This window comes from Hylobates moloch, unplaced genomic scaffold (genome assembly GCF_009828535.3).
Source record: "Hylobates moloch isolate HMO894 unplaced genomic scaffold, HMol_V3 SCAFFOLD_13, whole genome shotgun sequence".
NCBI classification, from domain to species: Eukaryota; Metazoa; Chordata; class Mammalia; order Primates; family Hylobatidae; genus Hylobates; species Hylobates moloch.
In genome coordinates this window covers 9,941,095-9,963,818 of record NW_026652288.1, presented here as the reverse complement: position 1 = coordinate 9,963,818, position 22,724 = coordinate 9,941,095, and the positions used below count along the sequence as shown (strand labels likewise).

The window sequence follows — 22,724 nt, the reverse complement described above, 5'->3', positions numbered from 1 at the left end:
CTCCCTGCAATACATCAGGTACCTCAAAGGGCTTACTCAGCAGCTCAGCAGGACGTGGCTAATGAGGGCCATTTAAATCCTTTTAGAAATCACTCCACACTTTGCTTATTAAGGAACATGTACATTGTGCAGAAAAATGAAGCATTTGCCTCTAACCCATACATAATCCAGGCTGAGAAGGCCATGCTGGTTGGGGGCCCCCGGAAGCACGGGCCGGGTCCTCCCTGGCATCAGCGTAGACCCGCTGCTCAGGCTTGGGGTACCGAACTCATGCTCTGTACTGTTGGCCCCATGCGGTGAGAGGAAAACCTAGAAAAAGATTGGTCATGCTAAGGAATCAGCTGCTCCCTCATCCTCCGCATCCAGTGCTGGTGACAACATATTCCCTCTCCCAGGACACAGACTCGGTGACTCCACACTGGGCTGAGCGGCCTCTGGAGGCTCGCGGCCCAGGGCAGGGCTCCATAAGGCTGATCGGCCCAGCCGGGTGTGGGGAGGTGTTCTGAGCATCTGCTCCCCATCCCATAATCGCTGTCAATGAGCCCACACTGTGGTCGCCATAGCCCTGGCTCTGCTAGTCCACAAGCAAGATAGGCTGTAAGGATTCTGCCCGTTCAGACATGACTTCAAGGGCAGGAGGCGGCGCCTCTGGCTCCGGCTGGTGGGGAAGGATGAGGTTTGAGGTTGGCTGCGTCCTGGTGGCCTGGGTCCTGGGGCAGCCCCTCCGTGTGTCTGTTTGAGGCTCTGTGCTGTCAGCTGGAATCACTAGGGCGCCCTGCAAAATGTCTGTGCAGGCAATACAGACGCATGCAGCCAGGCCCAGCACAGGGGAAGGCATGCAGGAGGGGCTCTCGGCTCTGGCGCGCGGCAAGTCACCAACGTTTCCAGGTCTCAGGATCTTCATCTCAAAGGCAGGATAATGGGAACACCCTTCTCAAAGGCACCTGGGAGGATGCATTTGAGGACTCAGTCCAGCACCAGGACGGAGGACGCCCCTGCCCAGTAGGGCCCTGCTGGGAATTCAGCCCCTCCAGCCCACTGGCAGGCAGGGACACCTGTCCTCATGGAACCCTGGCCCAGGCTCAGGCAGGCTGGCTTCTTCCAGCGCACGAACTTGATGCCTCTGGGGCCTGGGCAGCCTGCTGGCCCCGAGGGAGCCCAAACAATGCCCGGGCTGAGGGGTGGATAGGGAGAGGGAGGGACAGCCAGGCCCTCAGCAGACAGTCCCCAGGACCCTCTGCCAATGGAGAGAGCGGCTCCCCACCCCTCCACCTCTGACCACTCAGGGCAGCCAGCTGTGTGGTCATCTCCTCGGCTAGGTGTGGGGCCTCAGAGTCCACGGCCCCAGCCTCCCCACTTCCAGTTCCTGACCCCAGGCCCTCCTGTCCCAGGCCGAGAGAGAGCGGGCCAGCCCAGATGCACCTCCAGTCGGGAGAGCCAGAGCTGCCCCAGGACGACTCTGAGGCCTGCTGAGATGCTGGGAGCTTCCGAAGGTTCCACTGGCTCCTCCTGATGGAGGGCAGGGCAGGCAAGGGGGTTGCTGAGCACAGCCTGTTCCACATGTGCGGCCTGACAAGCTGAGGAGAGGGTGGCTTTAATGATACTTATGTCCTGGAGAAACTCTTCAGCCCAGCCCAGAGGCCTGGAGCAGCCACGCACCTTCCGGGGTGGCCAGGGCACCACCACTCCTGAGCAGTCCCCAGAGGAGCTTTGAGGGCCGAGGACCACTCCCTGAACTGACTCTGGCCCCTGGCTGCAGCCCCACCTTCCTGGTATCACTCTTCTCTCCTTGCCCCAAGCTCCAGGGACAGGCGGGTCCCCTGGGCTCACAGGAGGAAGTGCTCCATTCCAGCGGGCACGTTAGCAATGACCATGCCATCCAAATTCCCGACCAACCTAGAAGATGTCCTCTGAAGAGGTGGGCAGGGCCAAGCCAGAGGCAGGTTCGGGCAGCGAGTGACCGTGGGTGGCTTCCCCAGGGACACTGTGAAGTTGGGAACAACAGCCACTATCTGTGGAGTGCAAGCCCTGCTAAAAGCTCTAAGGCATCATCTCGCTGAAACCCCACAACCCCATGGACCGGATTCACCATCCCCACGAGGAGCGGACAGCCTCGGGAGAGCGGCAGCAGGTGCCCTGCTAGGCTGGAGGGTGGAACACACATTTCCCATGAGCCCGAAGGCAATGCCAGGCACCAGGCGGCCTTGTTTACTGTGTGCGTGTTTTGAAACTGTGACCCGGCTGCCTGGAATGCTCTTTGCTGCCCACAGCTCCCCCACATCCCGTCTCCTGCTGGGGCCATGCTCAACTCACCCGAGGGCTGCACTCCTGACTTTCCAGAGCAGCTTCTTGGGCATTAGCTTATCTTTTAATCCCCAGCACAACCCGGGGAGTATTTTCTCTTCTTAAGGTTGTGTTTCTTTATTGTTAACCTGGTGCTGTGGCTGCTCTTGACAAAGCCGGCAAGAAGAGCAGAACGGGAGGGCCCCACAGCTGCCCTGACCTCACAGCCAATGCAGAGGACGGCACTCAAGGCACAGCCCCGTCACCACTGCTGCCACTCACCATCGTGAGACTTGCACTTCTGCAGTGGGGCTGAGTCCCCACAGAGCTGCTGTAGGTGGACAAGATGGCAGTGTACATCCTGACAGTTCCCCTTGGACACTGGGGCCACCTGGGCAGCTTCCTCTCTCAGGATGGCAGCAAGAAAGGCATGGCCAGCACCCCAGGACCCCACCAGCTGGGATCCTTTGATCCCAACCCCTCCAGGTTTAGGGCCGCCAGCATGCTTGCCTCCCTGCCCCTAAACATTGTACCCACGGGAATATGGGTATGCCCCGTTCTACGAGTGGGGAGACGGTTGCTCAGAGAGGCCACAACATGCTCAGCATCACAAAGCTGTGTAGAGGGACCAGGATGCGGCCCGGGTGTCCCTGACTGCATCCCATTCTTCCCTGGGCATGGCAGGTGCCAGGCAGGTAGGGGGCAGGCGTGGCCCTCAGGAGACCAAGAAGCTGCAGAGGGGAGGGGGCGCCCCAAATGCGTTTTGCCCCCACTGCGGCATACACACGCAGCCCCGCCCCCATCCCGCCCTACCGTCGTTGTTGGTGTCCATCTGCCTGAAGATCTTGTCCGTGCGCTTCTCCGGGGTGGACTCATCCTCCGGCATCTTCATCACAGACGACACCATCTTGTAGATGGCCTGCGGATGGAGGCAATGACAGGGTGCTCAGAGGCCTGGGAGCTCGAGCGGGTGCAGCAAGGGTGGGCTTCCACCCAGCCCACAACAAGGCTCGGAGAGGTCAGGGATTCCCGGTGGCCTTCAGGACCCTTCCCCAGTGTTGAGAGTGTTCCCTAGTGAACCTCACGGGGGTCTATGTGAAGTTCAAGAGCAGCGCCGGCAGAAGGGCTCTACTGGGAGGGTGGTGAGGGTGCTGGTATCTCTGCCTGGGGGTGGGTAGTGCCAGGAAGGTACCTAAGTGTCCCTGTCGGGGGCTGGGAATGCTGAGGGAGAGTGGTGGTCACAGATGTGTGAAATTCACCACGCTGCCTGCCGAGCTGTGTGCATTTTACTGCATGGCTGTTACCCCTCAGTTTAAAAGAGACTGAGCCCCCGAAACTCACAGGGAAAGCCCCATCACCAGCCCCAACAGGACAGGAACCGGCAGCACTGGGGTCTCCATGGCCTCTTTAGCGCACTGTCAGCCGAGGGCTCAGCCTAGCTGCTGGTCTCTCTGCGCGTCTCTGCCTGAGTGGCCCAGCCTGGGGCATGTGACTCTGTGCTGCTGGTGGGTGTACAGAGGAGATGGTGATGGAACTGGCGAGTGGCCACTGAGCAGAGTGACATGCATGGGGAGTGGAGGCACTGCTGTGGGATTTTCTGAGCACTCCATGTGAAGGTGGCTTGATATTCTCATTCCTAAGACAACAGACCATTTTCTCATTTTGAGAAAGAGGCAGCAACCAAGTGTCCTATGAGAAACACCACCCAGCCGGCCAGGGAGCCATCGATGGTGTAGGGGGAAGGCTTTCAGGGTTTGGGGACTTGGTTTGGGGGCTGTCCTATTTGGACAGAAGTGGTTGCTCCTCACTGCTTGGAACAGTTCTAGCAGTGCCCCTAAGTTCTGACCAAGCCTCTGCACGGCCAGTGACAGGCACACCTATTTGCAAAGGGTAAGGGTTAACACACAGGACATGATGGGTGATTCCTGGGAAGTAGAATTCTTACTTCCACCACTGCATGAAGCTAAGAGCCAGAAAGTGACGACAGTACCAGTTCCCCGAGCCCATGTTAATTTACTCTGACGGTGTGAAAACCATCTATGTGGGAAATGGGTTGCTCACTCCTGAGGGGGGCCACTGCTGCTGCAGAAGTTCACGGATTTGATACCCGCTACAGGAGGCACACCCCTGAAGTTCCCTACCATGGGACCACCCCTTCTGAAGAGTTCCATTTTCTTGTTTTGTTTTTGGTCTTTTTGGAGGCAGGGTCTCACTCTGTCACCCAGGCTGGAATGCAGCAGTGCAATCATAGCTCACTGTAACCTTGAACTCCTGGGCTCAAGCAATCCTCCCACCTCAGCCTCCCAAGTAGCTGGGACTACAGGTGCATGCCACTATGCCCTGCTACTCTTTTAATTTTTTATAGAGATGGAGTCTCACTATATTGCCCAGGTTGGTCTCAAACTCCTGGGCTCAAGTGATCCTCCAGCCTCAGCCTCCCAAAGTGTTGGGATTACAGGCCTGGCCATGAGGAGTTCTAGAATTGGATGCTCCTGAGCTCAGGGAGGCACTCAGGGGAATGACAGGGAGGGGCAGCTCTGCTCTCTACTCTCTCTCGCATACGTAGGCACCTGGCCAAGCGAACAAAACTTGGTTTCCTTCTGAAACATGGCCTTTCTGCTAGAGCTGTTGATAGGCATGAAGGCGAAGAGATGCCTCCTAAAGTGACGTCTTTCCCGTGCTGAGCTGATTCTCGTGATCATTAATGCTTCAGTTTCACTTGATAACTGCGCATTCCTGGGGACATCACAAGCTATCTGTTGCGTTCTCAAATCCAGGGCTTTCCCCAGGTCTCGGCAGGTACCTCTTGCAAGTGCCAAGGAGCCCAGCAATCATATAATTCTTGGCCAGGCACGGTGGCCCATGCCTGTAATCCCAGCACTTTGGGAGGCTGAAGGCAGATCACCTGAGGTAAGGAGTTCAAGACTAGCCTGGCCAACATGGTGAAACCTTGTCTGTATTGAAAATACAAAAATTGGCTGGGCATGGTAGCTCACGCCTATAATGCCAGCACTTTGGGAGGCCGAGGCAGGCGGATCACGAGGTCAGGAGTTCGAGACCAGCCTGGCCAACATGGTGAAACCCCGTCTCTACTAAAAATACAAAAAAAAATTAGCCGGGCATGGTGGCGCATGCCTCTAATCCCAGCTTCTTGGGAGGCTGAGGCAGGAGAATCGCTTGAACCTGGGAGGCAGAGGTTGCAGTGAGCAGAGATCGCGCCACTGCACTCCAGCCTGGACAACAGTGTGAGACTCCGTCTCAAAAAAAACAAAACAAAACAAAACAAAGACAAAAATTAGCTGGCTGCGGTGGCACATGCCTATAATCCCAGCTACATGGGAGGCTGAGACAAGAGAATCTCTTGAACCCAGGAGGTGGAGGTTGCAGTGAGCTGAGATCATGCCACTGCACTCCAGCCTGGGCAACAAAGTGAGACTCCGTCTCCAAAAAAAAAAAAAAAAATATATATATATATATATATATATATATAAATATAATTCTTAGAAATTCATCTATTTGAGTCTCAGACTTTGTAAAATGCAAAGAATGACCCACGCTGTTGGGTTACGAAGATGAAAACTGATCAAAGTGCTCCACCTGGCCTGATGTATAGCAAGTCATCAATAAACGTTGGCTTTTACCATTGCCCTTCACAAGGATCTGCCCGGTCAGGTGACAACTGCTCGCTTTCAAAAGTGCACCAGGTAGCAACCTGGCCAAGAAAGATCCAATGTCCAGTGAACATAAAGAACATGGGGAGGCCAGGCGCAGTGGCTCACACCTGTCATTCCAGCACTCTGGGAGGCTGAGGCGGGCAGATCGCTTGAGCCTAGGAGTTCAAGACCAGCCTGGATAATGTGGCAAAACTCTCTCTCTACCATCAAAAATACCAATAAAATTGGCAGGGCATGGAAGTGCTCAAGAGGCTGAAGTGGGGAAATCACCCGCGCCCAGGAGGCAGAGGTTGCAGTGAGCTGAGATCGTGCCACTGCACTCCAGCCTGGGTGATAGAGCAAGATCCTGTCTTTTAAAAAAAAAAAAAAAAAAGCCCTGGGCTGGGAGCTGGGAGGGGGCCTGGGCCCACGGTGAGACCCGGGACCTCGGGCGCCGGTACCTGCACGATCTCCAGCATCTCGCTGCGGCTGATGTAGCCGTTGCCGTCCAGGTCGTACATGCTGAAGGCCCACTTGAGCTTCTGCTCCAGCTTGCCCCGCGAGGTCACGCTCAGCGCAATGATGAACTCCCGGAAGTCGATGGTGCCGTCGCCGTTGGTGTCGAAGGTGCGGAAGACGTGCTCGGCGAACTTGGAAGCGTCGCCGTAGGGGAAGAAGTTGGCGTAGATCTTCTTGAACTCGTCCACAGTCAGGTGGCCGGTGGGGCAGTCCTTGAGGAAGCCCTTGTACCACTCCTGCAGCTCGTGGTCGGTGAACTCCGTGTTCTCCCGCAGGTCCTGCAGCACCTCGGGCCGCAGCTTGCTGTTCTGCTTGCCCATGGCGGCTGGCGACGGTGACTACACCTGCAAGACAGGGGGTCGACAGGGGGTCAGCCAGGGATGCCACCCACGGCCACGGAGCAGGGCTGAGCCATGTGCCAGAGAGACCAAATAAACCCATCGCTGTGCAAGCACTGCGACTCAGCAACTCCCGGGTCCCCCATCGGAAGGCATGCCACTATCTTACGGACCACCAAGAAGGCCAAGAGACGCTAATTAAATCATGACAGCCCAACCTCACACTGCGGGACATATTCTCACTTGGAGAACGTGGAAATGTGGGGAAAAAAATGCAACTTAAAATCAGTGGAACAGGGCATCATCCGGTGCCCAGCAGGGGTTGTACAAGAGGCGAAGATGAAAATCAGTTCTTACTTTCATCCCCCTCATCAGCTCCACGCAAAGTCACCACCTCAGCCACATCCCAGACTCTTTGGAGCAGTTCTTCCCTCTTTCAGGCATCACATTATGTTTTTATCTTTAGAAAAGGCGTCTAGAAAGTTTCAGGGAGTCACCCCCACCCACCTTCTTTGTTTATTTGTTTGTTTCTTTTGAGATGGAGTTTCGCTCTTGTTGCCGAGACTGCAGTGCAGTAGCAGGATCACAGCTCACTGTAACCTCCGCCTCTCAGGTTCAAGCAATTCTCCTGCCTCAGCCTCCTGAGTAGCTGGGATTACAGGTGTGTGTCACCGCGCCCAGCTAATTTTTTGTATTTTTAGTAGAGACAGGGCGTCACCATGTTGGCCAGGCTGGTCTTGAACTCCGGACCTCAGGTGATCCACCTGCCTCCCAAGGTGCTGGGATTACAGGTGTGAACCACTGTCCCCAGCCCACCCTCTTTATTTTGCCTTTGATAAACTGCCCTGGGTGGGAGGAGGATCTGGAATTAGCTCTAGGCAGTCAATGATGTTCTGAATGGAACCAGGGAAAAATGAGGCACCTGTGGGAACAAGGAACTGCTGTGCTCAAAACCATCCCCCAGGGCGGTTCTCCACCAGGCCTGAATGCAAGACTGATTAACCGGCATTAACACGGCTGCCACTGCACCACCTCATGTTATTTTCTTACATTAACAGTTAACTTATATACAGGGCGTGATAATTTTTGAAGTACATGGAAGAATGAGAAATAAAAGATGTCTCCTACCCTAGCCACAGTGGTAACCACTTTGAACTCTGTCTGTGTTTGTGAATTCTAAACAGTAGGCACCAGCTCTCCATTATGAAAGGTAAGACAGACCACCCACACTGCCCACCACTTCCTTTCTTCTCTGCCTCTATCCCAGGTTTTTTTTTGTTTTTGTTTTTGTTTTTGTTTTTGTTTTTGAGACGGAGTCTCGCTGTGTTGCCTTTCCAGGCACTTATGAGGAGTGTGCAGTGGCGTGATCTCGGCTCACTGCAACCTCCACCTTCTGGGTTCAAGCAATCCTCTCAACTCAGCCTCCTGAGTAGCTAGGATTATAGGCATGCACCACCACACCTGGCTATTTATTTATTTATTTATTTATTCATGTATTTTTAGTAGAGACAGGGTTTCACACTATGTTGGCCAGGTTGGTCTCAAACTCCTGACCTCAAGGCGTGAGCCACCACGCCCGGCCCATCCCAGGTTTTATAGTACATACATGTTTTTGTTTTTACTTATCCTCTCTATATCAATCAATCTATCTATCTTATCTATTATTTATTTATTTTTTGAGACAGGCTGTCACTCTGTCACCCAGGCTGCAGTGTGTGATCATGGCTCACTGAAGCCTTGACCTCCGGTACTCAAGTGATCCTCCCACCTCAGCCTCCTGAGTAGCTGAGACTACAGGCACACACCACCACACCCAGTTAATTTTTTTTTTTTTTTTTTTTTTTGTAGAAATGAGGCCTCACTATTTTGCCCAGGCTGGTCTCAAGCTCCTAGCTTCAAGCAGTCCTCCCACCTTGACCTCCCAATGTGTTGGGACTACAGCCGTGAGCCAAGATGCCTGGCATTTTTACTTATCTGTATGACTTTATCTTTCAAAATTACAAACACACATTCACCTTGACCCAGCCATCCCACTTCCAGAAACATCTAACGATACTCCCACCTGTGCAAATAATCTGTGCAGGCAGCCATTGCCTACACGGTCTATAACAGCAACTACTCAGGTGCCCATCTTACGTACTCATGAGAAATAATCTTCAAGGTGTATTTTTATGTGAAAAGAGAAGCTGCACAACAGCACACAGAGCTTGTTACCATTTATGAAAAAAGAAGACAAACATACGTGCTTGTGTGTTTGTGCTCTGGAGGGGCTTATGAGGAAAGAATAACATTGGCTGGGAAGGAGAGACGGCTGGGTGGACATGGGCCCTGAGGATTTTTTTTTTTTTTTTTTTTTTTTTTTGAGAGGGAATTTTGCTCTTGTCACCCAGGTTGGAGTGCAATGGAGCGATCTCGGCTCACTGCAACCTCCGCCTCCTGGGTTCAAGCTATTCTTGTGCCTCAGCCTCCCAAGTAGCTGGGATTACAGGCATGCACCACCATGCCCAGCTAATTTTTGTATTTTTAGTAGAGATGGGGTTTCACCATTTTGGCCAGGCTGGTCTCGAACTCCTGACTTCAGGTGATCCACCCGCCTCAGCCTCCCAATGTGCTGGGATTACAGGTGTGAGCCACTGTGCCCAGCCCCTGGGGACTTTTTATTAAGAGAGAAGGATTCGTCTCTCCTCGTGGCCAGTTAAGCCCAGCTCTGGATGTGCAGTCACAGGAGGCCAGCCTCTCCAACTGCAGCTTGCCCCAGATGAGGACAAACATGGCCCCTGTTTCGTGGAGGAGTTGAGGAATCACATCAGACCTAGAACAATGTGCAGATAGGGGACCCCTGCACCCCCTGCCTCCACCATCCAGAAATATGACCCACCCTGGGGCTTGGGGATGACGCCTGCCAGCATGCTCTAGAGGGCTCAAAAAAGTCCTGGTTCTAACATGCAGCTAGTTCACTTTGGAAACTCAATTAAATCGCAAGAGAAATGGCCATAGAGATTTCTATATGAAAGAAAAAAGGAAATGTAAAATCAAAATATCACTATTACCAAAATGCCTGACAGAAGAGAAAAAACAACCAAGATGCTCCTGAGGTTTTTGGTTTGTTTGTAGAGATAGGGATCTTGCTATGCTGCCCAGGCTGCTCGAACTCCTGGCCCCAAAGCGACCCTCCCACTTCGGCCTCCCAGAGTGCCTGACAAGACTGTTATCCTGTTGGAAGAGCTCTGGCTTGGAGATGTGGGCTCCCTCTGGATTCTGCTGTCACTGACAGCTCTCGGGTCTCATCCAGGTGAGCTCTGGACTCCTTCCTGTGTTGCCTTGGTGGATCCCAGACAGCTCTGTGTCCAGAGAGCCCCCCTCCAGCTGTCAGGGCTGTGTCCCCCACAACTGCACAGTGCCCAGGGCATCGCTCACTGGGGCAGTTTCACTTCCTAGGCCCAGATGCGTGGGTTGAATCATGTCCCCCCTAAAAGATGTTGAAGTCCTAACTCCCAGTATCTGTGAATGTGAAATAGGGTCTTTGCAAGGACCTATTTGCAAAGGTAGCCTGAGGACCTGAGGTAACCTTGACTGCCGCTATGCCCCGAGGTGGTGGGAACCCTCCTGACCACTGAGTTGAGGGCCTGGGCCATTGTGAAGGACCAGCCTTGTGTGGCACCTGAGGGAGAACCCACAGATGGACGGCAGAAGGACAGGTGGAGGATGGATGCCCGGCCTGAGGCCCTGCAGCACCGGTGGTGGCTCCTCCTGTGCTTCCTGCCCTGGCCCTCGGGTTGCTGCGTGGGGCCACCGAGTCGGCAAAGACGCACTCACGCAGAGCCCATGGAGCTCGCTAGGTGTTCATGTGTCACTTCCACAAACAAGTCCCGGGTGGCACCGAGCCAGGCTCCGGGGCACAGGGGAAAGGCATTGAGTGTGGGTTCAGAGCCAGCTCCACCCACCCCTGCTCAGGGGGCCTTGGGGAGGTGGTCAACTTCCTGGAGCTCTGGACTCCCCCCTGAATAACAGGGATGGCAGGGTGGTCGTGATGATGAAGAGGAGGCCTGGGGCACCCGGCCAAACTGCATTGGCTCCTCCACCATGCAGAAGCTTTTCCAGAACTTTCTGTGTGTCAGAGGGAGTGTGGGCAGTGAACAAAACCCATACAGTCCCTGCCTCGGGGGCCAACACCACACGGGGAGCACGGGGGTGAGGAGGAGAGGGGAGATGGCTCATAGGCAGGGCATGGATCTGGGGGTGGCTGTCCCAGAGAACCCCTAAACTGATAGAACATGGCAAGTGTCCTAGGAGTGCTTATGAGGATGAGGAATAACTGGTTTTCTGGGAGGGATGGGGGGCAGGGCACCTGGGAGGTTGAGCTAAGCTCTGGAGTAGGGAATGACCTCTCAGCCCCTCCAGCTCCCGCAGTCAGGCCAGTGAGTGGCAAAACAAGCAGCTGCGGCAGGTTTCCTGAGGCTCCCAGGCAGTGTGAGGGACCACACCCAGCCCAGGGCCAGCCCCCCATGCAGCCTTGGGCAGGGGTCCCACCTCTCCGAGTCTGCAGAACCAGCCAGGGGTTGACCCACAGGGCTGTCCCGCTCTGCGCTATGTCCCCCAGAGCACTGAGACTCAAGCTGGGGCACCCCGCAAACCCTGCACATCTCCGCTTGGTCCTTCCTAGGCTTCAAAAGGGCCCATTTTCCCATCCCTTCGTCAGCTCAGCTGCTCTCAAGGCTTTCTATTGTCCACACTCCTCTTAAAGTGTGGCGTTCTTATTGATGCAAAAATCCTCAATAAAATACTGGCAAACCGAATCCAGCAGCACATCAAAAAGCTTATCCACCATGATCAAGTGGGCTTCATCCCTGGGATGCAAGGCTGGTTCAACATACGCAAATCAATAAATGTAATCCAGCATATAAACAGAACCAAAGACAAAAACCACATGATTATCTCAATAGATGCAGAAAAGGCCTTTGACAAAATTCAACAACCCTTCATGCTAAAAACTCTCAATAAATTAGGTATTGATGGGACGTATCTCAAGATAATAAGAGCTATCTATGACAAACCCACAGCCAATATCATACTGAATGGGCAAAAACTGGAAGCATTCCCTCTGAAAACTGGCACAAGACAGGGATGCCCTCTCTCACCGCTCCTATTCAACATAGTGCTGGAAGTTCTGGCCAGAGCAATCAGGCAGGAGAAGGAAATAAAGGGTATTCAACTAGGAAAAGAGGAAGTCAAATTGTCCCTGTTTGCAGATGACATGATTGTATATCTAGAAAACCCCATTGTCTCAGCCCAAAATCTCCTTAAGCTGATTAGCAACTTCAGCAAAGTCTCAGGATACAAAATTAATGTACAAAAATCACAAGCATTCTTGTATACCAATAACAGACAAACAGAGAGCCAAATCATGAGTGAACTCCCATTCACAATTGCTTCAAAGAGAATAAAATACCTAGGAATCCAACTTACAAGGGATGTGAAGGACCTCTTCAAGGAGAACTACAAACCACTGCTCAATGAAATAAAAGAGGATACAAACAAATGGAAGAACATTCCATGCTCATGGGTTGGAAGAATCAATATCGTGAAAATGGCCATACTGCCCAAGGTCATTTATAGATTCAATGCCATCCCCATCAAGCTACCAATGACTTTCTTCACAGAATTGGAAAAAACTACTTTAAAGTTCATATGGAACCAAAAAAGAGCCCGCATCGCCAAGTCAATCCTAAGCCAAAAGAACAAAGCTGGAGGCATCACGCTACCTGACTTTAAACTATACTACAAGGCTACAGTAACCAAAACAGCATGGTACTGGTACCACAACAGAGACATAGATCAATGGAACAGAACAGAGCCCTCAGAAATGACGCCGCATAGCTACAACTATCTGATCTTTGACAAACCTGACAAAAACAAGAAATGGGGAAAGGATTCCCTATTTAATAAATGGTGCTGGGAAAACTGGCTAGCCATATGTAGAAAGCTGAAACTGGATCCCTTCCTTACACCTTATACAAAAATTAATTCAAGATGGATTAAAGACTTATATGTTAGACCTAAAACCATTAAAATCCTACAAGAAAACCTAGGCAATACCATTCAGGACATAGGCGTGGGCAAGGACTTCATGTCTAAAACACCAAAAGCAATGGCAACAAAAGCCAAAATCGACAAATGGGATCTCATTAAACTAAAGAGCTTCTGCACAGCAAAAGAAACTATCATCAGAGTGAACAGGCAACCTACAGAATGGGAGAAAATTTTTGCAACCTACTCATCTGACAAAGGGCTAATATCCAGAATCTACAATGAACTCAAACAAATTTACAAGAAAAAAACAAACAACCCCATCAAAAAGTGGGCAAAGGACATGAACAGACACTTCTCAAAAGAAGACATTTATGCAGCCAAAAAACACATGAAGAAATGCTCATCATCACTGGCCATCAGAGAAATGCAAATCAAAACCACAGTGAGATACCATCTCACACCAGTTAGAATGGCCATCATTAAAAAATCAGGAAACAACAGGTGCTGGAGAGGATGTGGAGAAATAGGAACACTTTTACACTGTTGGTGGGACTGTAAACTAGTTCAACCATTGTGGAAGTCAGTGTGGCGATTCCTCAGGGATCTAGAACTAGAAATACCATTTGACCCAGCCATCCCATTACTGGGTATATACCCAAAGGACTATAAATCATGCTGCTATAAAGACACATGCACACGTATGTTTATTGCGGCACTATTCACAATAGCAAAGAGTTGGAACCAACCCAAATGTCCAACAACGATAGACTGGATTAAGAAAATGTGGCACATATACACCATGGAATACTATGCAGCCATAAAAAATGATGAGTTCGTGTCCTTTGTAGGGACATGGATGAAACTGGAAAACATCATTCTCAGTAAACTATCGCAAGGACAAAAAACCAAACACCGCATGTTCTCACTCATAGGTGGGAATTGAACAATGAGAACTCATGGACACAGGAAGGGGAACATCACACTCCGGGGACTGTTGTGGGGTGGGGGGAGGGGGGAGGGACAGCATTAGGAGATACACCTAATGCTAAATGACGAGTTAATGGGTGCAGGAAATCAACATGGCACATGGATACATATGTAACAAACCTGCACATTGTGCACATGTACCCTAAAACCCTAAAGTATAAAAAAAAAAAAAAAAAAAAGTGTGGCGTTCTTGCAGCCAGCATCTGGAGGGGAAAGCAGGGTCTGTCTTAGGCGTCTCTAGTTCAGCCTCCTGTCTGATGCTGTAACAGCAGCAGCGCACGTGCAGAATGGACCAGTGCTTGAGAAGGCTTCGTTCTGCACCTGCTCGTCCTCATTCCTCACTCCTTTCAGCTGAAATGTGATGACGTTCCTCCTGGCAGCGTGTCCGTGTGTGGTTTAAGGGGATGGCATCATACTCCTCTCTGGCACGTGGCCAGAGAGAACCAGCTGTGAGCAGAATGAGACAGCTGCTGCTATGGCCTCCACTGTGCCTCCCCCAAATTCCCATGTTGAAGTCCTAACCCCGGGTCCCTCAGAATGGGACTGTACTTGGAGACACAGTCTTTAAAGAGGTCATTAAGTTAAAATGAGGTCACCGGGGTGGGCCCTAATCCAATATGACTGGTGTCCTTATAAGAAGAGGAGATGAGGACACAGACACACAGGGGAAACCGTGTGAAGACGCGGCGAAATGACGGCCATCTGCAATTCTAGGAGAGGGGCCTCTAAGGAAACAACCCTGCCAACACCCAACCCTGCCAACACCTTGGATTTCTGGCCTCCAGACCATGAGAAAACAGAGTTCCGTAGTTTAAGTGCCCAGTCTGCAGTCCCGTGTTACAGTAGCACAGCAGCTGCCCTTGGGGAACTGACCTGCAGCTGACAAACGTGTGTTATCGGTGTCTATGGGGCAGAAGTGATGCCAGGCACCTGACCTGCTCTCAGCAGGGACAGTCAGAAGTGGCACCCGTGGCCTGTGGGGCCCATTTTGTCAGCTACTTTACCTATTAGTCACGCTTTACCACAAGTAAACCAACCCTAGGAGAGCCCCGGAACCTCTGAGAGGCAAAGCCAGGGCTTGGACCCAGGTGGTCCGGCTCTCCTCCCCAGGCCTTGCGTGGGCAGCAGAGGGGAGGCTGGCCCGGGCAAGGGTGACGTGGTGATGGACACATCGTTGGCTAATGGCAGGCCCTTTCTGCCTGGTTTGCACCCCTGCATTTTTCATTATCAAAATGAGCCACCTTCTGTGAAGTTCTAGGCCCTGGGAGTTGAGGATCACTGCCTTAAGAATCCACTCGCCTCAATGAAAACCAAATCACCACTCAGAACGAAGGGAGAAATTTATCCCAGAATGGATCGGTGATTTATGTTCTTACCGATCCCATTGGAATGCCAAACTCATAACACTTACCTGCCTGAAATCACAGATGCATATAGAAAGGGAGGTACCAGATTAGGGGCAGTGCCAAACCCAGTGAGCACACCGCTAGAAGGTAACAGGCAGAGTGCATCATGGTCTGCTGGGGAGAAGCTCCCTGCATTCCCAGCACCTTCCTGCATGTGCCAGAGGGCAGACGTGTGCGCCTGCGGCCTCCTGCCTCACTCAGCACCTCCTCTGGAAGTGCTTCCTACCCTTCGCCCTCTCCCAGGTGACCCAGCTGGGCCTGGCACAGGGTGGGTGTCTGTGTTGGGTGAATGGACACTCTTACTGTGGTTGCAGTTGCTGTGTATACACACACATGCACAAGAACCTGCTTTAAGGTTTTGCTAACTTCAGAGGCAGGGAGGTTTGGACAAAGCTGGTATCCCAGTGTGACCCACTTTCGGAATGCAAGGGAGAGGTGTCACTCACAGAGAGGAGTGACACCAGCCAGGAGTCTCTGAGCTGTGTCCCAGGAGCCCCAGGGACCTTCCTAAGGCTTTGGGGGTCCACAGGATGGGCAGGAGAGGAGGAAGGACTCTGGGCCTCCGGGTCCAGCACTGACCAGAGCAGCAACCCTCTGATCTGTTTCTGCATCTGTTCTCTTTCAAAGAAAGGATTCTGCTGATGCAAAGAAAGGATTCTGCTGATGCAAACAAAGTCTGATGCCAAGACCTGCTCATCCTAAGGCTCCAGGTCTAGCAGCATAAACACAACAGAAGAATGTGGAGGCAGAAGAGTGTAGGGACCCCAAAATAGTACAATACCTTTGCCCCTTCCTTTTGAAAAAATCCCCACCCCAACAAGGAGAACAAGAAAAGGAAAAGGCTGCACCTATGACCTTGATCACATCCACGAGGCAGTATCTATGCCCACAAGCCCCAACACACATCAGTGGGAAGTGGGCAGGGAGATGGCAAACAGCTGAGCAGGGACGGGGGCCAGGGAGGAGAAACAGGGCAACTGGGGCCCCCAAATTCCAGAAGGCTCAGGGATAGGGGGTCCCCAGAGCCTCAGGAGGTGTGGGAGGCAGAGTCTGAAGGAATGTGCAAGAACAGAGCCTGTGCCAAGACCACGTGCTCCTCTTACCCTGTTGCCTTTTCTTCCAGGGCACACAGCCAGACTACATTTCCCAGCCTCCCTTGCAGCCAGGTGGCACCATGTGACTACACTCTGGCCAATGGGATGTGGACAGAGTGATGACCACACTTCTGGCCTGGGCCTCCATAACTCTCAGGGCAGCCCTTGCTCTATGCGCCCTTTCCTGCCCTTTCTTGCTGGGCACCTGGAAGCAGAATATCCAGGGGAAGACTTAGAGGCCTCAGAGGGCACAGACCCTAAAGCATTTCTCAGCCAGGCTTTCTCATCTGAACCACAGCCTGCAGTCAATGACTGGCGTGCCCATGTCCCCAACCAGTCATGCATCTAAGGATGGTGCGTAACTGGTTTCGTTCCAGGTGTGCAGGAGGAAAGTCATTCCCTGCACGCCATGATGCCTTTGCTGTGAGTCCTTGATTCCCTCCTGGAACCCCAGCTGAGAAAGGCTGAGACGAAAGACCCACTAAAAAGAAGAAACTTAAGTCCTTGTGTGACTGCGTGGAATAGAGCCTTTGTCTCCTGCGGTGACATCCCACTGCAGCACATCAGGAAACACCACTTCACTGGGCCAAGCAGAGATTGGCACTTGCTTCTTACAGCAATTAGCCACCCCTGACCAACACAGAGCCCTGTCCCGCGACTCAGCAGTCAGGTAACCACCCCCACCCCAGCCCCATCTCCAAAGCTGGGGGGAGGAATCTTCTCTGGAAAGACACTGGACAGGAGAACAACAGGCCCAGAGGAAGGCTGGTGAGGAACCCACAGAAGATGAGTGAGTTGAGGGAAGTCCGCCCTCTCCAGCCTACCTCCCCACCCTGAGCAAGCGGGCAGCCAGCCGGGATCAGCCCCCGAGCAGGGGACTGGAGGATCTTTCTCCAAGAAAGTGGAAACTTCAGCCTGCCCTTGGGGCCTGGTGCCCGGTGGGGTGCTCGGTGTATTCCAGGCTGTTGGGCCCTCTGAGTGCCGAATCCTGGGCTGAGCACTGGGATGCTGGTCCCCAGTCACCAGCTCCCTGGGGGGCTTGAGTTATGGTGTAGGCGTGCCCAGGATGGGGCATAAAAAGTGAATAAAGTGGGGTCCGGCGGAGTCACTCATTCCCGGGGCACTCGGCGGCTTACCTAGGACAATGGCATTTGGAATCACAACTGAATGACAAGGAGGATTTCAGAGGCTGCAGGAGGCCCGGTCTCTGTAGGCCACATCTGGGGAGGACACAGTGAAGATTCTAGGAGCTGGGAAAGTGGGGTCACTCCTGGCTAGGCCGAGAGGAGGCAATGTCAGCTCCACCTTAGGGACAAGGGACTGAGGCTTTGGTGGGGTGGTGGGCTGTGGACCCAGGAGGTCTGAGTGAAGAGCCCACCTCCTTCCCATTGTCCTGTAACCTCCCCTGGGCCCTTTCCGTGCCAAGACCATAAGCAGCCGCGGAGGCCACCCAGGGTGCTCCTGGCTGGTGTCCAGCACTCTCCTCGCCCTTAGACATGCTTGCCAGGACAGATTTGCAAGACGGCCTCCCCACTGGAACTTTTATGAAACTGGTGAATGGAGCCCATGAATGCCAAATGAAGGTGACGGCCGCACACACACTTCCAGTCACTCACTGGGATGGCCAGCGTGTGCTTATTAACAAGGGCCCAGATGAAATATGTAATCTGAAGGACCTCATTTTAGCTCTCTCCTGGAGGCTGTTGGGCCCGATGCAGGCTGCCTCACAAGAAATGGGGGGCAGGGGGAGTGCTGCATGCTGCCGTGACCCCTCTGTCATTCATTAAGCAAAGGAGCCAACCTTATTGGAGCTTGGCTGTCTAGTAAGACGACCGAGAAAAAGCAAGCCTTTCTGCAGAGACAGAAAGCCACCACTCACGTTTCCCAGCAGAAACGGCCACCTAGCTCTAGTAATTAGGCAAACCCAGCCTTCATTTCTCAGGAAGTCTTACTTTCGTCTCCAAGGAGGATGGTGGGGTAAGGAATGGGAGGCCCAGGGGAGGGCAGTCTATTTGAGAGCAGAACCATCTCCTGCTCGGCTTAAAAAGATTCATATTCAAGCAGGGCTCGGATCAAACTAGTAATAGCTGTCTGAGGGCATCAGAGATGATGTTTTAATTCACGGTGATGGAAACACGGGAGACGGAGTTAATGAGTCACTTACAGCCACCTCTGTGGTTCTCAGTTACCCTGATATTGTTCTTAATCTGCTAAATTGTAAAGAAAAAAAAGAAGAAGAAGAGGAACAAGGAAAGAAATGTAAACATGTAGCTGGGGAGGCCTGTGAGAAAGAGTTAACCCAGAGTCAGTATTGCCTGTAAATTAAAGCCTGTTTAGTGGCATAGTTCTAGCAGCTGCTCAGTGAGGCTCCTGGGAACCGAGGGCTTGATTGTCCTGTTAATCCCACCTCGGTGCCGGCTGATGGCATTGGTTGGCATCTCATCCCATTGCTCCAAAATGCTTTCATCAGTCAGATCCCCGAAGCTTGCCAGGCCAACCAGACTCTGAGATGCTTTGAGGGAAGGCGATCAGAGAGGTGGGAAACACCAAATGCTTATGAGAGACCCAGGCTGGCCCAGGCGCCGTGGCTCACATCTGTCATCCCAGCACTGCAGGAGGCCAAGGCACTGGACTGCCTGAGCTCAGGAGTTCAAGACCAGCCTGAGCAACATGGTGAAACCTTATTTCTACTAAAAATACAAAAAATTAGCTGGGTGCGGTGGCATGCACCTGGCAGTCCCAGCTACTCAGGAGGCTGAGACAGGAGAATTGCTTGAACCCGGAAGGTAGAGGTTGCAGTGAGCTGAGATGGTGCCACTGCACTCCAGCCTGGGAAACAGAGCGAGACTCTGTCTCAAAAAAAAAAAAAAAAAAAAAAAAAAAGACTGAGGCTCAGGAAGAGGCTGGAGAGGCGTTTGTTGTGAATTTGAACTTCAAGGAATCAGGGCTCAGCCCATTTGAGATGACAGCTTGTTCTGCCTGGGGTGGAACAGGAAGGTGGAAGGCAGAAGGGGCCGGTGGAAGACAAGCAGGTTTGTGCTCTTTCTTATCCAGCACCCAGCCCAGTTCTTTCTCCCGGTGACCGCTGGACCCACACGGCCCCTGCAGCTAAGCCCCTCTCCTAGGGCTGATCGCATTTTTCAAAACAACTCGGGCCTGTGTCCTTCTTTCCTCCAAATAAGCAAGTGAGAGTCAAGCTGCCTGCAGCCTTAGCTTCCCGGTAGTACTCCAAGGAGAGGCCAGTTTTGCCCCTGGGTGATTGCGGGGAGGCTGTGCCGGCTGCCAGGACCCAGGTGCAGGGAGGAGCCTATGCATTTGGGACCATCCAGGCTGAAGTGTGGCTGGGCCGACGCTAGAGGGCGCTGTTGAAAGGCTCCCAGGGCCTGAGCTGAGACCCCGCCCCTCTCAGGTACCTCCGCGTCTTCACCTGTAAGCTAGGGCTGCTTTGTCCACTGCGGTCACCACCAGCCACACGTGGCTACTGAGCACATAAACCGTCGCCAGTCTGAACTCATATATGTGCCCTTACTGTAAAATACACGCTGGATTTTGACTTCATATAAAAAAAAAAAACATAAAATATCTCAATACTTTTTCTTTCTTGATTACATGTGAAATGGTAAATGATACCGTTTGGGATCTAATGGTTTAAATCAAACAAGTTTTTAATTTCATCTTTTTTACTTTTCAATGCGGCTATAGAAAAAGTTACAATCACATAGGTATGTGTCTCCCACTATATTTCCCGTGGTTGGTGCTGGCTAGAAGTAGCATTCACTGGGTGATACAGGGACCCTGGATCTGGGGCTACCAAGCAGGGACTCTTCAAGCTCATTAGCACCCTGTGGTATCCTTTATTTATTCACTCCTTAGTGCCTTTGAATGAAAGATCATGGCGTTTGTATTTCATCATTACCTGTGAGTCCCACACGGTTCTCTTTGCAGCAGGGAGGGCTAGCCTGAGAACCCTGCCAGAGGCCAGCTGCAATGAGGACCCCAGGTCTGACCCCAGCTAAGGAATGAGGCTGGTGGGGAGGGGCTGCAGAAGGAAGAGGTTCCTCCTTCTCTTTGGAGCGGGAACAGCCAACCCTGCTGAGTCAGATCTGGGGAAAGAGGAGGTTAGTAACACCTCTAGAGTGACAGTTCCAGGGTGTGCCTGCACCTAAACCCAACCCACTGACCTAGAGCTCGTTTCTGGAGGCCTTCCTGAAAGCTGTTGCATCACGGCGTTTTGCCCACTGGACGGGCTCCAGGCCAATGACCTGTTGTTGAGAAATCCACTGAACCCTTCCTGACTTCTTACCCATCCCCAGCCTCTTAAACTCCCCACAACTCCCCAAAGCCTTACAAGAAAAACATAACGTATGAGAAGAGAGAGAGAGAGAGAGACCCAGCAGGGCATAGAAACCCCCTTCCTCTACCCATCCCTCCTTTTCCACCCTTTCAAGGCTGAAATGCCCTAAATGAAGCTGGCGAGAAGGAAGAGGCGGAGAAAGGAAAAGGGAAATCCCCAAGAGATGTACTTTCCCTTGCAGAAACTGCTACTGCGACAGGAAGAGGAATGTGTGGGTGGCTGTCCCTGCACACCTTGTGCCTCTGCAGATATGAGTTCACCCTTGTGGCATGCTCGCCTCAGCCACCCCGCCAACCCCTACTCATCCACCAAAGCCCAACGCAAAGCTCACTCCTCAGGCATGCCTTTCCTAGCCCCTACAACTGCTCTTCCCTTTGAATTCTAACAGCATTTTTCTAGTATGAACTCAGCTTTGAACGCATCACTTATTTGTCTTTTTCCTTCATTAGACTGGGAGCTCCTGGAGGAAGGAGAATCCTTCATTTGTCCCAGTCGGAGAAGCTGCTCAGCGTGTTCCAGCCTCAGGGCCTTTGCACCTGCAGTTCCCTCCACCTGTCTGCTCTTTCTTCCTCTCGGTGTCTGCAAGGCTCACTCCCTCCAAGTTCATGTCCTTGCTCAACAGTTATGGGGAAACCTCCTCCAAGGACCCACCTCAAAGAGCATCCACCCTCACCCTCTGGTCCCTCACCCTGACCGCTTTCCCAGCATTTCCTACCACCTGGCACTATATTTACAAAATCTCTTGACTGTCTGCCTCCTTTTGTTCACCACTGTACCCCAACAGGGCCTGGCACACAATTCAGTCAATAAATATGTTTGAATGAATGGTTGTGTATTCCAAGGGCCTAGCACAGTGCCTGAGCACATGAACAAATGAATGAGCGAGTGGTTCTTTTTCTAGGATCCCTCTTGCTCTCACATTTTGTGATTCTTCCAGTTTTAGGAATCGCTGGAGGAAGGTCAGGGGTTAGGATGGTCAAGTGCTCTCCTGCTCAGATTTGAAGCTCCAAGAAGGCACATTCAGACTTGGTTTTCTGGAAATCTCCATTTTCTGGCATGGAAGCAGCTGCAGCAGAGTAGAGTTTTGGGGGCATGCCAGACTTGGGGGGGTCCATTCATCAAACTGGTGCCAATCTCCTTCCCAGGTGAACACATCCCAGCTATATGGTCCTCAGCCAGTGGGGTGAGGGACAGGATGGGGGACTTCCTGCTACTCTCCAGTGAGGTCATTCTCTGGACCAGTGCGGCATCATCACAGAGCCAACATCACTCCAGCTTGAGTCTTTGGAGAGGAGCTCTTTGAGCTGCCTCCCCAGCAGAGAAAGGGAGGTGAGTGAAACGGACATACATGAGCCTCTGGGGAGAGAACAGGGAGACAGGAAAAGGGAAACGCCCAAGAGAATGCTCCCCTTCCGTCCGGAACCCTAACCCAGCAGGAAAAGGAAGCTCAAAGGCAGGACCAAAACGAGACCATAGACTTTCTGAAAGCAACCCCCGGCCCATGTACGTCTGTCCCTGTGACAGTTCCGTGTTTCTACAGTGGTGGAGGGTGCCATATGCCAGGCGGGGAGCAGAGCCACGCAGCACCCGTGCCAGGGCCAAGCTGGAGCGAGCCCGGTGGAAATCTGGGTGTGCAGTCCTGGCCACAGAGCCTGGGACTTCCTCTGCCCCCACCCAGGATCTCACTTTGAAGGTGAATTTGGGGCTTTCAGTGACAGACCCCAGAAATACCAGGCTGAAGTGAGAGTGGAGTCTCTGAACTGGTTCCTTCGTCCACACCGCAGTGGGTCCCGAGTCCTGTTCCATGCTGGGTGTAGTCATACGTGGATGGACGAGACACAGAGACCCTTCCTGGGGCTCCTTGCAGTGACCCCCCCACACACGCCCATGAAACAGCAGTGATGGGCATGAAGAGACTTACGCGGACCCAGGAGCTTGGGCGCGGAGCACAGAGGTCAGCTGGGATGGGACAGAGCTGAGAGCTGAGCTAGGGCTTAAAGGTTCCAGGAGTTCTCCAGGTGGGACAGACAAAGGGAACAGTGTGTGCCAGGGCATGGGGG

The 22,724-nt window shown here is 52.6% G+C and overlaps 1 protein-coding gene across 4 annotated transcripts in view; it reads right to left on the bottom strand.

Annotated features, from left to right (window-relative positions):
- Positions 1 to 22,724, bottom strand: part of HPCAL1 (hippocalcin like 1) — a 132,935-nt gene that overhangs the window by 1,069 nt on the left and 109,142 nt on the right. For all 4 annotated transcript variants that reach the window (XM_032172199.2, XM_058426770.1, XM_058426771.1 and 1 more), the window contains exons 3-4: positions 6,398 to 6,799; positions 3,097 to 3,202 (exon numbers count right to left, since the gene is read on the bottom strand). In XM_032172199.2, coding sequence (XP_032028090.1) covers positions 3,097 to 3,202; positions 6,398 to 6,775 — 484 coding nt within the window. In that variant the 5' untranslated portion in view covers positions 6,776 to 6,799. The remainder of the gene's footprint in view (positions 1 to 3,096; positions 3,203 to 6,397; positions 6,800 to 22,724) is intronic.